This window comes from Anolis carolinensis, unplaced genomic scaffold, assembly GCF_035594765.1.
Source record: "Anolis carolinensis isolate JA03-04 unplaced genomic scaffold, rAnoCar3.1.pri scaffold_8, whole genome shotgun sequence".
NCBI lineage: Eukaryota > Metazoa > Chordata > Lepidosauria > Squamata > Dactyloidae > Anolis > Anolis carolinensis.
In genome coordinates, this window is record NW_026943819.1 from 29,723,062 (window position 1) to 29,739,838 (window position 16,777).

Consider the following 16,777-nt stretch of genomic DNA (forward strand, 5'->3'; position numbering starts at 1 on the left):
CCATGGATAATGGGACTTGCAGTACCTTCACTGATACTGTGACTCCCACCAACAAGACCCCAGACTCACCAGTGCTGCGTGGGCCCGGACCAGCACCAAGGCCAGGAGGGTGGCACTCAGCATCCTGGCACTCTCTCAGCCCGGTGTCGAGAGGCAGCTGTGGTCCGATGCGCCCGCAGAGGCCAAAGGACGCGCCAGGGAGCCTGTCCTCGGCCCACCTGCTTTCCAGGTAGCAGCAGCAGCAGCCCTGGTCCGACAGCCCAGAAACCAATCAGGTGCCGCCAGGAATGTAAATAATTAACACACCTGGAGAACGCTCCTCAAGCCTCCCTGGAGCCAGATGGGTGCCCAAGAGCCTCTCCAGAGCCTGGCCGTGGGGCAGGACACAGGAGGGAACCCATGGCCACCAATGGCATCTCTCCTTGCTCTGCGTGGAGGGGCAACCCATCGTGTACATTTCCACAGACGGCCACCCCTTCCAGGGCCAGAGTGCCAACAGGGTCACTTCCACTCTTTTGAACTCAACCTTCCCAATGCCGCGACCCCTTAATACAGTTCCTCATGTTGTGGTGACCCACCAAACATCACATTATTTTTTGTTGCTACTTCATAATTTTGCTGCATCAGTATATCTGATGTACAGGATAGATCTTCATTCACTGGACCAAATTTGGCACAAATACCCGATACACCCAAATTTGAATACTGGCAGGGTTCGACACAGGGAATGATTTTGTCATTTGGGAGTTGTACTTGCTGGGATTTATAGTTCACCTACGGTACAATCAAAGAGCATTCTGAACCCACCAACAATGGAACTGAACCAAACTTGGCTCACAGAACTCCCGTGACCAACAAGAAATGCTGGAATGGTTTGGTGAGCACTGACTTTGAGTTTTGGAAACGTGGTTCACCCACATCCAGAGAGCACTGTGGACTCAAACAATGAGGCAAGTAGAGTTAATATAGCTGTGAAATGATGTCCAGGGTAGGAGAAATAACTTTTACCTCACAACCTCTGAGGATGCCTGCCATAGATGTGGGCAAAACATCAGGAGAGAATGCTTCTGGAATATGGCCAGACAGCCCAGAAAACATACAACAACCCAAAGGTTAGAAATATATACACCACTGTCCTAGTTTCCAACAGACTCCACAACCTCTGAGGATGCCTGCCATAGATGTGGGCAAAACATCAGGAGAGAATGCTTCTGGAACATAGCCATACAGCCCGGAAAACTCACAGCAACCCAAAGGTCAGAAATATATACACCACTGTCCTAGTTTCCGACAGACTCCACAACCTCTGAGGATGCCTGCCATAGATGTGGGTGAAACATCAGGAGAGAATGCTTCTGGAACATGGCCAGACAGTCTGGAAAACTCACAGCAACCCAGTGATTCCGGCCATGAAAGCCTTCGACAACACATTATTAAAGGTGTTTCTCTATCCCTTCCCAAGCCACAAAGGCTCTTGCGGTGCTGAAGCAATAAAAACCAATGCAAGCCATATGAAGACCAAAGTATTTTAAAACACACTAAAGAGGGGCAGCTGCCCACTTAAAATGATAGAATCCTAAAGTTGGAAAAGACCTGGTGGGCCATCCAGTCCAACCCCCTGCCAAGAAGCAGGAAAATCACATTCAAAGCCTCCCCGACAGATGGCCATCCAGCCTCTGTTTAAAAACCTCCAAAGAAGGAGCCTCCACCACTTCTTGCAAATGCCAAAGGCATCGTGGTCCCAATCTCTGGCCAGGAAGCACCAGGTGGGAAACTGAGGCAGGGGCAAACAGGTGTCAGACGTGCCACACAGGGAGGCCAAACAAGAGCACCTGGAACGTCATGCCTCTTGCCCTGGGCATGCAGGGACAACGTCAGCGTCACCGGGGCCCACGTTCCCACCCAGGTGGAGCCCTTATCTGCCTTCCTCAAGGTTTACAGCCCCAGCCTGGCCTTGACACCCGGCGATAAGGCCACAGATGGGCCAGAGTCCGGTCCTGTGGGGAATGGAGATGTGGCGGAGCCCAGGCGCCCAAAAGCAGAGCGTAAAGGGCAAAGGGAGGGTCGGGTGGGGCTCGGTCGGCACAAAGGCCAAACCAGGGCACGAAACGGCAACAGGAGACGACGACGCAGGAAGGACGGGCATCTTGGGTTGTTTTCTCATGTCAGCCACCCCAAGTCCCTTCAGGGAGACAGAGGCGGGGTACAAGAATAAAATTATTATTATTACTGTTATTATTATTATTAGCTGTGCCCGGCCACGCATTGCTGTAGCGTAGTCCTAAGTGGGGTTTTCTTCATGGCATTCAAGGTGGCCTAGAAAGGATTCCCCTAGGTATGAAGCAGGCAGGCTTTGAAGCTGCAAGGCTATTCAATGGCATTCAAGTTGGGTAACAATGGAGTCCCCTAGGTATGAAGCAGCCAGGCTTTGAAGCTGCAAGGCTATTCAATGGCATTCAAGCTGGGTAACAATGGAGTCCCCTAGGTATGAAGCAGCCAGGCTTTGAAGCTGCAAGGCTATTCAATGGTATTCAAGTTGGGTAACAATGGAATCCCCTAGGTAGGAAGCAGCCAGGCTTTGAAGCTGCAAGGCTACTCAACGGTATTAAAGTTAGGTAACAATGGAGTCCCCTAGGTATGAAGCAGCCAGGCTTTGAAGCTACAAGGCTATTCAATGGTATTCAGTTGGCCAATAATGGAGTCCCTTAGGTATGAAGCAGCCAGGCTTTGAAGCTACAAGGCTATTCAAGTTGGCCAACAATGGGATTTTTTTGGCCTTGTCTCTGTTTTCTTTCTTTTTCTTTTCTGATGGGTCACCCCTTGGAAAGTGATTAGTTTTGTGGCCAAATCTGGTGTGATTTGGCCCAGGGGTTTTGTTGTTAACTCGGTCCTAATTATTCACATTACATAGTTAGATAGATAGACAGACAGACAGACAGACTACGGGCACTCAATGGAGACCCAGGAAGGCCCCCCCACCCCAGTGCAAAGGAAGCAAACGCAAGAATTATCCGAACACCATGAACCAGGAAGGAGTCTCGTTTATGCTGGGAAGTCCCCGGTGACCAAAGGACGCTGCTGCTGCTGCTCCAGTCTCCCTCCGAGGCAAAAAAAGCCCAGTCCAGACTAACTTTGTTGGTGGGCAGTTGAGGAGAGCGTCACTGTCCTTGTTCCATAAGCCGCCCCATCTGCTCCGCAGTCCTGGCCATCAAGGCAGGGAATTCAAGGGCCTGAAGGAGTGGCTTTGGACTTGGTGGCTGATTTCCTCGGCCTCCGCTTCACGGAACTGAAGCTGCGCAGGGGGTTCTTCTGGCCCTGCAGGGAGGAAGAAGAAGCAGAAGTAGTAGTAATTGTTGTCATTATTATCCTTTATTCATTTTTATCCCGTTTTACTCCCATGGGTAGGATTCAAAGCGGCGAGCAGTGATTAAAAACACAAAGATTACATAAAATACACATTCAGCAAAACATCATAAGCCAACTAAAACAGGTCCTCCACTTAGGCAGAACAAATGGAATGCAGAGACAGACTAGGGGACGATGCCTGGCTCGACAGTAGGACGTGGGAAAAAGGTCTCTTAGGGAGGAAGATGAACTATTTATTTATTATTTATTTACAGTATTTATATTCCGCCCTTTTTTCTCACCCCGAAGGGGACTCAGGGCGGATTACAATGAACACATATATGGCAAACATTCAATGCCAACAGACAAACAACATACATTAGACAGACTCAGAGGCATTTTTAACATTTTTCCAGCTTCACGATTCCGGCCACAGGGGGAGCTGTTGCTTCACCGTCCAGTAGTGGCTGTACTTCCTCATTCCTTTCCTAGTGTTTTGCTGGCAGTTTTATGGTGTTGTAAATTAGCCTCCCCGCATAAAGCGTCCCTAAATTTCCCTAATTGACAGATGCAACTGTCTTTCGGGGCTGCATAGGTCAACAGCAAGCCGGGGCTGTTAATGGTCGGAGGCTTAACCCGACCTGGGCTTCGAACTCATCATGACCTCTCGGTCAGTAGTGATTTATAGCAGCTGGTTACTAGCCAATGTGATGCGGCATCTAAAAAAGCCAATGGGATTTTGACCTGCATCAATGGGAGTCCAGTGCCTAGATCCAGGGATGGAAGTCCTGTTCCCCTCTCTTCCGATTCTTCCTTGGTCAGACCACTTTACCTGGAATCACCCCTCTCTGGACACCTTCCAGCTTGTCAATAGCTTTCCTGAATTGGTACCTTATCTGGAACCTTTGTGTGATTCTGATGTGCCTTTGCATGACTCTGATGAAGATTCTGGGTTATATGAGCATAATGATGGGATTCAGGATGAATTTGAGGATGACTCTGATGCTGGGAATTATAGGGGCATTCCAGCTGTGGGAAATGAAGAGTAGGGAGTTCTTCTCATGGGAATAAATCATGGTGTTGTTTCTAACGAGGAATTTCAGGTGCAGGGAGTGGAAAGGGAGGATAACGCTTTGCCGCCTGATAATGAGCTCAGTGGCCTTAAATCTGGAGATCTCGATCGGGCTGCGAGACTGGAATTTAGAGGGTTGCGGAGAAGCCTTTGCATAGCCAATAAACAAGAGTTCAAAGGGCAACGGTATGCCTTTATGTCATGCTTTTAAAACAGTCTGTTTGCAGAGAGATCTCTGTCAATGCAACTCCATCGCTTGATCTAGAATCAAGTCGGCTTTCCTGTGCTAAGTTTGCCTTCCTGTAATATCTTGTGGATATATTGTTTGCTGGGACTTTTGGCTTCAATGAAAAGGACCTTTCTATGGACTTAATGCTTACAGCCTTGGTTTTGTACCTACCTTTTGGAACTGAACTTTTACCCCTTTTATGAACTATCTTTTGCCTATTATCTAAATCTATATATATAAAAGAGTGATGGAATCCTGGCGACCGACAAAACAACAAAACTACAGGCCCCCCAACCTCGAAATTTGACAACACAACCCATCATCCATGCCTCTAGGTTGATACAACAAAAAGAAAAGAAAAATAAAGTCCTAATTAGAGGGAGAGGAATAATTGCTTTTATCCAATTGCTGCCAGTTAGAAGGCTAAGCTCCTCCAACTTGGTCTCCTAGCAACCCAATAAAAAATAATAAAAAACACTAAAAATTAATACAATAAAATACTATAATAACAGAAAATAACTAAAAATAATACAAGAAAATAATAAAATATAATAAATAAAAATATAACTTACAATAAAATTAATAAAAAATTGCAAATAACGTCAAATAAAAATTACACAACAATTTTTAACCAATATCATCACCACTTTGCCACAGCAACGTGTGGCCGGGCACAGCTAGTAAACTACAAAAGACTACTTCTTGTGTGTGGCTTGGTGTCTTTAGCAAGGAGAAGCTGACCTGAGGTGTGACAGACTGGCAGATAGGGATCATGCTGGGAACAAGCAAGAAACCAACCTTGTTGCTGCGAGGCGGGATCCGCTTCTGCCGCTGGTGCTTCCTCAGGAACGGCCGGGCAATGGACCGGAGGGTGGGGGGCACTGTGGGAGGGAGAGAGGTAGTTGTTGAGCCTCCACGTCCCACCCCAAAGGCTACTGCCAACTGGATCTTCCATTGTCTTCCTCCCCACTCCCTTCCAGTCACGTGGTGCTTTCCTTCAGATGAAAGAAGAGCAGCTCCAGGGACATGGTGGGCTCCTGATCTGGACACATGGAAGTGAGGGGCTGGAGGGGAAGGAGAGGGCTGCCCCCCCCCCCCCCCGCAAATCTGTTGGAGTTCAGCCTTTGATCATGCCAGCACCTTATGTCACTGGGGATTCCAGGCCTGCAAGCCAGCCTGGTGTCATTGGGGATTCTGGGCCTGCAAACCACCAGCAGGTGATTTTAAATCCTGAAAGTGAGCCTCTGTCTGAAGGCCGCATTCCCGAAAGGCCATTTGCTAGGGAAGCAAGGTCAGAAGCAGAGCTGAGCTCAGAGGATGAGCTGAGATGGAGGATGAGATTCCAGGTGGACAGACTAATGAGCTGGTAGATAGGAGATTTATGTTCCGTCAACACAGAGCTTCTCAGGTGAGTTTGAGAAAGTCAAGACACCTATTAGCCAAAAAGCTCTTATCAAGGGAAAAGGCATGATTGTCTGTCTATATTAACAAGACCAAAGGGGATTTCGCCAGTCTAGTTAAGCCTGAAAAGGGATTTCTAGTTCCATGTTTCCTGTTGCTCATGTTCCACTCTTCCAAGTTTTAAATATTATTCCTGAATCTCATGTTTTGCTATTCTTGTACTTCAAATTTTGTGGACTAATTCTTGTATATTTTGAATTCTGTGGACTATTTCTGACATTTAGACTTTGTTTTTTATACTATTTTTGCTGAACTGCTTTTTATATATATTCTTCAATAAACTGCTTTGCTATTTCCCTTTGGACGGAGTGTGGTGTTAAGTGCAGAGGTGCCTCCCAGCCCCGGAGTACAACAAAATGCCCCTCTGCCCAGAGGAAACTCTCCCTCGCCCCCTTGGTCTCTTACTGGCCACTTACCCAGGTATTCCGGCACATTGCGCAGGTGGGGCTTGACCACAGCGGGGTGAAGGGGCTTGTCGTGGCGGAGCAGATCCCAATCCCGGGGATTGTCCTCAAAGTAGGTCTGGGGGGAAAAAGGAGGGAGGGAGGGGTTGTGAGCAGAGGCCCAAGACAGGGACACCAAGCATCATCCCACAGGAGCCCATGGGGAGGGGTCCTACTACTCTCCCCAACGCAAACCCAAAGAGGATACCTTCAGCTTCTCAGAGTTGAGCAGCTCTTCCTTGATCTCCCGAAGACGGGCTTCTTTGATGGCCTGCTTGGTGACCGAGCGCATGGCATCCTGGGAGGAAAGGGGTCAAATGAAGAGATATTGGGGTAGAGGAGTGGGATAAAGGGGGCCATATCTAACACTCCCCCAAAGCAGTAGCTGGACCCAAGATGGCCGGGTATTTTATTTATTCATTTATTTATTTACTACATTTATATCCTGCTCTTCTCACCCCGAAGGGGACTCAGAGCGGCTTACAAATCAAATGTACATACAATGTATTATTAGCATAGCACAATGTAAGCATTAAATTAGTATATTGTACTACATCATTGTATGGTAATACTATTAGTAACATTACATTTAATATATAATATAAAATTAATATTATTACATTATACTATTAATATAATATTGTATTACATTATAATATGATCAATATTATATGTATATACAATATATTATATATTTATAAATTATTGTGTATATATATATATATATATATATATATGGAGTCCCGGTGGCGGTGCATTAAAGCACTGAGCTGGAGACTGAAAGGTCCCAGGTTCAAACCCCAGGAGCAGAGTGAGCGCCTGCTGTTAGCTCCAGCTCCTGCCAACCTAGCAGTTTGAAAACATGCCAATGTGAGTAGATCAATAGGTACCGTTACGGAGTGAATCCGCAGAAAGCGAACTTCGAAGTAGTGAGGGAACACTCGAAAAGTTGGGGGTAGTCTTATACGCCGGAAAATATGGTACACCTGCTATCGTGGAATAGAATGGGAATGGGCAGGAAGAGGTGGGAGGCTTGTGGCGCCAGGAGACTCCACGAGCAGGTAAGCCGCTTACCTGGCAGCGGTAGCGGAAGCCCTCCACCTCCTCCATCCGGAACTGGTACGGCCGCAGGGGGGTTTCGCTGCTGTCTGGAAAGAGAAAGGAGCAGCTCTTGTGAAAGGCGCCTCTGAACCGGCCCCCATTCAGAAAGAACTAGCTGTGCCCGGCCACGTGTTGCTGTGGCTTGTGGGAATGCTTTGTTGGCCAGGTGGAACAGAAGTGAATAACCTTGGAGCCTCAAAGCCTGGCCGTTTTTTTCTTAGCTGGAATGCAACGGAATAGGCTTGCTGCTTAGAAGACTGGGTACTTGCGTTCTAAGGAATTTTTTTTTTACTGCTAGAATTGCAATGAATAGCCTCATTGCTTCAAAGCCTGGCTGCTTGCGACCTAGGGGAACCTTTGGTTGGTCAGCTTCTGAAGTACAGAGTAGTATAGCTGCTTCAAAGCCTGGCCCTGATTGTTTCCAGTCTGGAATTCTCCTGTTTTCAGAGTGTTGTTCTTTATTAACTGCCCTGGTTGTAGAGTTTTGTAATGCTGGCTGCCTCGTTTTATTCATTTTCCTGGTTCCCTGCTCGCACCCAGCACCCCTCCCTCCTTCCACTTTCAAAGAATTTTATCCCAACGGAGTTGGGATAAAAGGCACAATCAAAGCACTCCTGATAGATGGCCATATGCAGAGTCTCCTTAAAAACCTCCAGAGAAGGAGCCTCTCACGTACCTCCCGTCAGCGCAGACTCAATGTTGGCTAACAGCGGGTACTCAGCCGGAGAGACAAAAGTCAGAACGGTGCCAGGATTGTCCACACGGGCCGTCCTGCAGGAAAGTGGGGGTCGGGGGGGGGGGGGGGAGCCAGGAAAAAAGCATCTCAGGAAACAGCCTCCAGAGCACCCCACCCCGTCCAATAGAAATAATTATATAGAAATATATTGTATATACATATAATATTAATAATATTATTTTGTAATACAAAATAATACGAATAATACAATATAATATTAATTATATATTACATGTAATATTACAATATATTGATATAGTACAACATAGTAATTTATTGCCAGTATTGTGCTATGCTAATAATATAATATTGTATGTAGATTTAATTTGTAATCCGCTCTGAGTCCCCTTTGGGGTGAGAAGGGTGGGATATAAATGTATTAAATAAGAAATAAAGAAATAAATAAGCCCCAGACCCAACTCACCTCCCCGCGCGGTGGATGTAGGACTCCACGGAGGGAGGGAAGTCGAAGTTGAAGACGGCAGAGACATTCTGGAAATCGATCCCACGTGAAACACCGTATTCCTGGTCTCTGGTCCTATGGAAGAGAGGAGATGGGGGCGGGGGCTGGAGTCAAGAGTATCCCCCCACTGACCCATTTGATTCCCTACTGCAGAAACCACCCAAGCTCTGTGAGCCTCTAGTGACATTGCAGGTTATAGCAAGCGCCGTGAACATGTTCAAGAGCCCTGCCAGTGTCCTCCTACATCTTTATGCATTTTCTAATGGGAGCATTCATAAAAAACAACAGAAAAGACTGGCTTTTTCCTAATAAACAGTGTTACTAATTAACTACATGATATTACCAAACACCCCAAAACAAACGATGGTCCCCACTAGGTCCCCAAGGGTAGTATAGATATACGAGGGCTATCCACAAAGTTAATGACGTTTTGGAATTAAAAATTAACAACGTATAGGAATAAATATTTATTATATACATTTGAAAGCCACACTGCAATAGTACTTTTAAATATAGTCCCCATTCAAAATTAGGCATGTTTCATAACTATTATTGATTTTTGAAAGTTATTACCCTCAGCGCTTTCCCGCCGCCGCCCTGAAGAGTGTGGAACCCGCGCTATTGCAATGCGGAAGCTCAGCCAGCTAAAGAATGAATGCAAAAAGAAGGGAGGAGCAAGCCAGAACCCCGCTCGCTCCCTTCTTTTGCGAGATCGCAAGAGAGAATCCCTTCTCGGGAGGCAAGAGAGCTGGCAGGAAGGGAAAGGGATGCCAGAAACTTTTGATTCTCTTTTGCGAATATTTATGAAACGTGCCTAATTTTGAATGGGGACTATATTTAAAAGTACTATTGCAGTGTGGCTTTCAAATGTATATAATATTTATTCCTATACGTTGTTAATTTTTAATTCCAAAATGTCATTAACTTTGTGGATAGCCCTCGTTTAAATAGCGTGGCCCCCCAAACCCTGCCTACTTCTCTCCTTTGGAGCCCTTGCCGCCCCTTTTCCTCCTCTTCCCTTCCGGCGGCCCCTCCGGATCCGCCAGGTCCTGCTCGTCCGTCGCAATGATGTAATCGTAGAAGCCCTTGTTGAACTGGCTGATGATGTGGCACCTGGAAGGGAACACAAAGGGCCCCTGAGCGCAATCCAGGCCACAGGTCTCCCCAAAGCTCAACAATTTTATTTATTATTTATTTACAGTATTTATATTCCGTCCTTTTTTCTCACCCCGAAGGGGACTCAGGGCGGATCACATTATATACATATAGGGCAAACATTCAATGCCCATATACACATAGAACCGAGACAGACACAGAGGCAATTTAACCTTCTCCTGAGGGGATGTTTGATTCTGGCCACAGGGGGGGGCAGCTGCTTCATCATCCACTGTGACGGCACTTCCTCATTCCAACGTCGTAAATTAGTTAAATTTGCCTCCCCACTTTATAAGTGGTACCTTATTCCCTACTTGATAGATGCAACTATCTTTCGGGTTGCTAGGTCAACAACGAGCAGGGGCTATTTTTTATTTTTTAATTGACGGGTGCTCACCCTGCCATGGGCTGGCCTCGAACTCATGACCTCATAGTCAGTGATTTATTGCAGCAGGCTGCTCACCAGCCTGCGCCACAGCCCGGCCCCTTGCTCCACCCCAATCCTTGCTCCACTTAAAAGTCCAAAGAGTTCGTGGGACGTTCCCCACCAAAGGCAAGAGGCACAGCCACAAGCAGTTCTAGCAAATGTTGGAAATGTGGAAAAAAAAATGCCGGGCCTGTTTTTATTGACAACAGCGGCAAGAATGTGTTATGCCAAACTATGGAAGGAGAAAGAGATTCCAGAGGATGATGCTTGGAATTATAAAGGTGCTTGACATAAGAAATATGGACAGACTGACTTTCCTACTAGCAAAAAATAAAGGAATCCCAATTAAAGAAACAATATATATAAATATAAATGGGCTACAGAGAATATTCTGGTATTCTGTACAATAAAACCTGTTGTAATCTACCAGCATGTATCTTGGTGCTTCCTTCTGGTGGGAGACTTACCCACAGCACAACTGGAAGAAGAGAACCTAACAAGACTCCAGCTCCCAGGACGCTCATGAGCATAAGGTGGTCGGCTGCCGCAGCTCCCCACCCACCCACCCACCCACCCACTCACTCCCATTTTGCACAAACACACGCGGCCTGAAGGCTCACCGAGACTTGACTGGCAGCTCCGAGTTGAGGACGCAGGCCGGGATGCTGAACTGCTCCAGGAAGAGCTTGAGGCGATAGCAGCGCTCGATGGAGCCCACGAAGAGGATGACCTTGCCGCGCACCAGCGACAGCTTCAGGAGGACACAGAGGAGCAGGAACTTGTTCTCCTCCGTCTCGCACTGGATGTGGAACTGGCTCAGCTGGGAGGGGCCGGGCAGCTGCGACTCCTGGAGTTTGAGGGTCACCTGGGGGCAAATGCAAAGGGACAGGTGAGGAGGGCACAGGTGTGGCTGTGCTTGCAGGCAAGGCTTCCCTGCTCCCCATCACGGAGCCACAAGGAGGGAGCCAGAGTGGCCACGTCTGCTCCACCAAGAAGCCTCTCCCAGCAGGAAAGGGACCCAGGCCCCATTGGCAGAGCCTCTGCCAAACCCCAACTGCGGCCCACCCCCCATCCCTCCTCTTTGGGTCTCTTTATGGGATATAAACACGTATAATAATAATTACAGGGTTGTGCAGCACCAGTTCCTTCAGCGTCTGCACGTCTTCGTTGAAGGTGGCCGACATGACGAAGGTCTGGTAAATCTTGGGTAAATAGCTGGAAAAGGAAAGAGTCCAAAAATCCATGCGGCCAAATTAAAAGCCCAATCCTACCAGCAAGAGCCAACTCTACGATTCCGCTATTCTGCTTCTTAGCAAGGAAAGCGCACCCACAAAATCCACTTCTATTCTCGGTCTCCTGGTCTAATGAAACTGAATCAGAGCCTGCCAAACACAGTGTCGTTCGTGTGTCAGCCTCCAAGATGCTGGAAATAAGATGGGGGAAAAACTGCCTTTACCTCTGTTGTTTATAATTGCCATTGAATGTTTGCCGTATGTGTGTTCTGTAAGCTGCTCTTAGTCCCCTTCAGGGTAAGAAGGGTGGGGTATACATACTGTAAATAAATAAAATAATCTGTCAGGGGTACTTTGGTTGTGAGAATATATAAATGAAAGGTTATCCTATGTTGTATTTATGTTTGTGTCTGTTTCTCTTATGAGGGGTCAGTTTAATCTCTGTTTTGCTAATAAAACTGAATGACTGTGCCGCGCATTGATGCAGATCTGAAAAGCAGAAATGTTTGGAAAGCTCCGCTCCGGATAGTGAGCAGACAGAACCCCCCCCCCCCCCCCCCCCAGGCCCCCGTCTCTCACCAGAGCAGGCTTTTGAGGTCCTCCTCGAAGCCGAAAGAGAAGAGCAGGTCGGCTTCATCGATGACCAGCACCTCCAGGGACTCCTGCAGGGACAGGCTGCGTGCCTGGAGGTGGGCAAGGACCCGAGAGGGGGTCCCGATCACAACGTCCGGCTTCTCCATCAGGACCGGCCTGGGAGGGAGCAAAGAACGTCACGGTGCTGGAAGCAACTTTCTTGGAGGCTTTTAAACAGAGGCTGATGGCCATCTCTTAGACATACAGTACACTTGAAGATAAGCTGAGTTTTTCAGCCCTTATCAGTGTGTTTTCTTTTCAGAAGCCTCCCTTGCTCTTCACAAAGGGAATGTTTTGAAAAAGGGAGAGGGAGAGAAGCCCTTGCAAGTCAGGAAAAATTGATTAATCTTGTAAAAGCATTTTCCCCAAAATATTTGTTCATCTCTCCTACATATAATACATAGGTATTTCCCCCTGCAAGTCTTTGCAATCCCTATGTACCTATATATCTCCATCCATCCATCCATCCATCTACATTAATTTTATATATGAATTTTCCCCTCACATGTTTGCAAGTCTCTGCAAATCATACATATATCATATAAAGAGCCCGGGCTGTGGTGCAGGTTGGTGAGCAGCCAGCTGCAGCCAGCTGCAACAAATCACTCTGACCAAGAGGTCATGAGTTCGAGGCCAGCTCGGAGCCTGCATTTCTCTGTCTTTGTTCTATGTTAAGGCATTGAATGTTTGCCTTATACAGTAGAGTCTCACTCATCCAACGTAAACGGGCCGGCAGAACGTTGGATAAGCAAATATGTTGGATAATAATGAGAGATTAAGGAAAAGCCTATTAAACATCAAATTAGGTTATGATTTTACGAATTAAGCACCAAAACATCATGTTATACAACAAATTTGACAGAAAAAAGTAGTTCAATACGCAGTAGTGCTATGTAGTAATGACTGTATTTACGAATTTAGCACCAAAATATCACGATGTATTGAAGACATTGACTACAAAAATGCGTTGGATAATCCAGAACGTTGGATAAGCGAGTGTTGGATAAGTGAGACTCTACTGTATGTGTAATGTGATCCGCTCTGAGTCCCCTTCGGGATGAGAAGGGCAGAATATAAATACTGTAAATAAAATAAATAAATAAGAGATCAGATTTGCAAACGTTTGAGGGGGAAATGCATATGTGACATTAGTATATATAAATATAGATCTAGATCTAGCTCTGCATTGTTTATATAGGCATTTAATTTCTGCCTGTTACTATGTCAGAAACCAGCCTGAGTCCCCATGGGGAGATAATGAGAGAGAAAAGGAAGGAAGGAAGGAAGAAACGAAGGGAGAGGAGGGGGGCTGTTTGCAGTGAGGGAAGAAGAAGAGCAGATCCACTCCCTCCTTTATTTCCTGCCCAGGGTCTGCACTTGCCTTTGCGCGGCGGCATCTTCGGCGCCAGAGAGGTCTGCGAGGCGGATGTCACGGGCGCAGAAGGCAGTGAGGTGACGGAGCATGTCCCGGGCCTGCCGCCCCAGCTCCTTGGAGGGCACCAGCACCAGGCCCCGCACGGCGGCCTCTTTCCCCCCACGGCGGAGGAGGAGGAGGCGGTGCAGGAGCGGAAGGGCATAGGCGCCTGTCTTCCCGGAGCCCGTCCTGGCCCGCGCCAGCAGGTCCTTGCCCTCCAGGGCCAGCGGGATGGCCTCGGCCTGCACCAGCGTTGGGCGCCGCCAGCCCAGCGCCGCTACCGCCTGATGGGTAAAGAAAGAAGGAAGGAGAGGAAATAGAATAGTCTCACTTATCCAAGCTAAACAGGCCGGCAGATGCTTGGATAAGTGAATATCCTGGATAATAAGGAGGGATTAAGGAAAAGCCTATTACACATCAAATTAGGTTATGATTTTACAAATTAAGCACCAAAACGTCATGTTATACAACAAATCTGACAGAAAAAGTAGTTCAACATGCAGTAATGCTATGTAGTAATTCCTGTATTTATGAATTTAGCACCAAAACATCACAAAATATTGAAAACCTTGACTACTAAACATTGACTACTAAAAGGCAGACTGCGTTGGATAATCCAGAATGATAAGCGAATGTTGGATAAGTGAGACTCTACTGTACATCAATAACATGAAGGTACAAATTTCAGGAGCCCCCACTGGTGCAGGAGGTTAAACCACTAAGCTGCTGAACTTGCTGACCAAAAGGATGTAGGTTCGAATCCAGGGAGCGGATTGCACTCCCACTGTTAGCCCCAGCTTCTGCCAACCTAGCAGTTTGAAAATGCAAACGTGAGTAGATCAATAGGTACTGCTTCTGCGGGACCGTAACGGTGCTCCATGCAATCATGCTGGCCACATGACCTAGGAGCTGTCTGTGGACAATGCCGGCTCTTCAGTTTAGAAAAGGGGATGAGCACCAACCCCCAGAGTCGGACACGACTGGGCTTAATGGCAGAGGAAAAACTTTACCTTTACAAATTTAAGGCATGTGATATGAATTGTACTGTATTCTACACATAAACACTGTGAAATAATGTCAAGGGTGGGAGACAGAACCCTTGTCTGTTTGAAGCAAGTGCTGATGTAGCAGTTAGCAAGCTTTGAGTAGCCATGAAGTTTGCAAAGTCAATAAGGGAGGGTAACCTGGCTGTCGTTGCCTGGAGGCATCCTCTGTTTAATGTCAGACTAGACAGAGATGCCACTGAAATCCATAAGAAACACATGAGTCAATTTCAACAGAAAGGAAGAAACCATGAAAAGGAACACAATCGGATTGCCGGTATTAAAAAAGACCAGAATCAAGACAGTAAATAATGAACAGTGAACACTACTCAGAAACAGGAGAACTCCAGACAGCAAGCAATCCAGAGCCAGCTAAACACCTCCCAAGCAGAGGGTGCCTCCAGGCAACAACAGCCAGGCAACCTTCATACAGAGACCCTCGCTGATTGACTTTGCAGCTGCAAGGCTACTCAATGCTAATCAAGCTCGCTCATTTCACGTTTCCTAATACCTGGAGAGAAGGCCCAAGTTCGCCCATACCTGATCTACACTGGAAAAATAATGCAGTCTGACACCGCTTTAACTGCCATGCGCCTGTGTTATAAAATATGTGAAGGAAGGATGGAAGGAGGCAAGCAAGCGGGGAAGGAGAAGGCCCAGACCTGAAGCAAACGCGGATCCAGGCCCAGGTGCTCGAATTTCGGCTCCTCGTCCGCCATGCTGCCTTTCTGCATGACTGAATGTCAACTTCCGCCGGAAGTCGGCGCCTCGCCTGCATGCATCACCCACGGAGAGTCGAGAGCCAGCTTTGCGGACAGAGCGGCCCTATGCTGCCCCCTAGAGGCCCGGGAGGGAAGCGGAGCTACCACTCAGCCACTGCTTAATGATGATGGTAATAATATAATAATAAAATAATATCTCTAATATCCTATGCCCTTGGGAAGCACCTAGTATTCAGAGACCAATCCCAGACACTTGGAGCTAAAGTGAATGCATGCTGTGATGTTATGTATGTGTAATAAAATAATATACATCAGTATTTTTACCATATGTTGTCACATGTCTTGATTGTATTTTATTTTGTTTTATTAATTGTTTGGGCTTGGCCCCATGTTAGCCGCCCTAAGTCCCTTCGGAGAAATGGAGGCAGGATACAAAAATAAAATTATTCTTATATAACGTAATAATACATATATAAAAGTAAACATGTGATCTAGTACAAAAACCAGCAGAGTGATTTTGTTGACTGTGTACTAATATTATTAGGAAAGGAGAGAGAAAAAAGGAGAGAAGGAAGAGATAGAAAGGAAGGGAAACTATGAGGGGAGAAGAAAAGAAAGGAAGCGAAAGATAAGAAAGAAAGGATGATGGAAGGGAGAGATGAGAAAAAAGGAGGGAAGAAACAGGAAGGGAGGGAAAGAAAAGATGAAAGGAGGGAAGGAAGAGAATAAAGGAAGGAAGAGAAAGAAGGGATGAAAGGAGGAAGGGAAGAATTAGGAAGGAAGGAAGAGAAAGTATCAGTTAGAGAAACCAAGAAGCTGGTTGCCCAACTCAGAACAGATAAGGCCCCAGGAGGTTATATACAATAACAATATATATTATAATATATTGTATATGCATATATTAATATTATTTTGCAATACAATATAATACTAATTATATATTAATTATATATTAATAATATTACAATATATAGATATAGTACAATATGGTAATTTATTGCCAGTATTGTGCTATGCTAATATAATATTGTATGTAAATTTAATTTGTAAGCCGCTCTGAGTCCCCTTTGGGGTGAGAAGGGAGGGATATAAATGTATTAAATAATAATAATAATAATAAATATCCCAGCAGAGGCCATCAAGAACAACCTGGACTTCTGGACCCCCATCCCAGCCTCACTTTTTACGTGTATTGACAGCTATGGCCAAATCCCCAAGGATTGGGGGGCTGCAATCATTGGTCCCATCTATAAAAAGGGAAAAACAGACAAACCTGCAAATTATCAACACATCAGCCTCCT

General features: G+C 46.4%; 1 protein-coding gene across 1 annotated transcript; it reads right to left on the minus strand.

Moving 5' to 3' along the window:
- Positions 1-1,512: 1,512 nt before the first annotated feature.
- Positions 1,513-15,525, minus strand: ddx56 (DEAD-box helicase 56). Its single transcript, XM_062960984.1, has 13 exons — positions 15,417-15,525; positions 13,679-13,995; positions 12,244-12,414; positions 11,557-11,647; positions 11,053-11,297; positions 9,826-9,963; positions 8,812-8,925; positions 8,328-8,422; positions 7,625-7,698; positions 6,759-6,848; positions 6,524-6,629; positions 5,445-5,527; positions 1,513-3,315 (listed from the first exon to the last, which is right to left on the minus strand). The coding sequence occupies exons 1-13, from the start codon at positions 15,486-15,488 to the stop codon at positions 3,223-3,225; spliced, it is 1,689 nt and encodes a 562-aa protein (XP_062817054.1). The 5' UTR covers positions 15,489-15,525; the 3' UTR covers positions 1,513-3,222.
- Between the last annotated feature and the right edge of the window lie 1,252 nt (positions 15,526-16,777).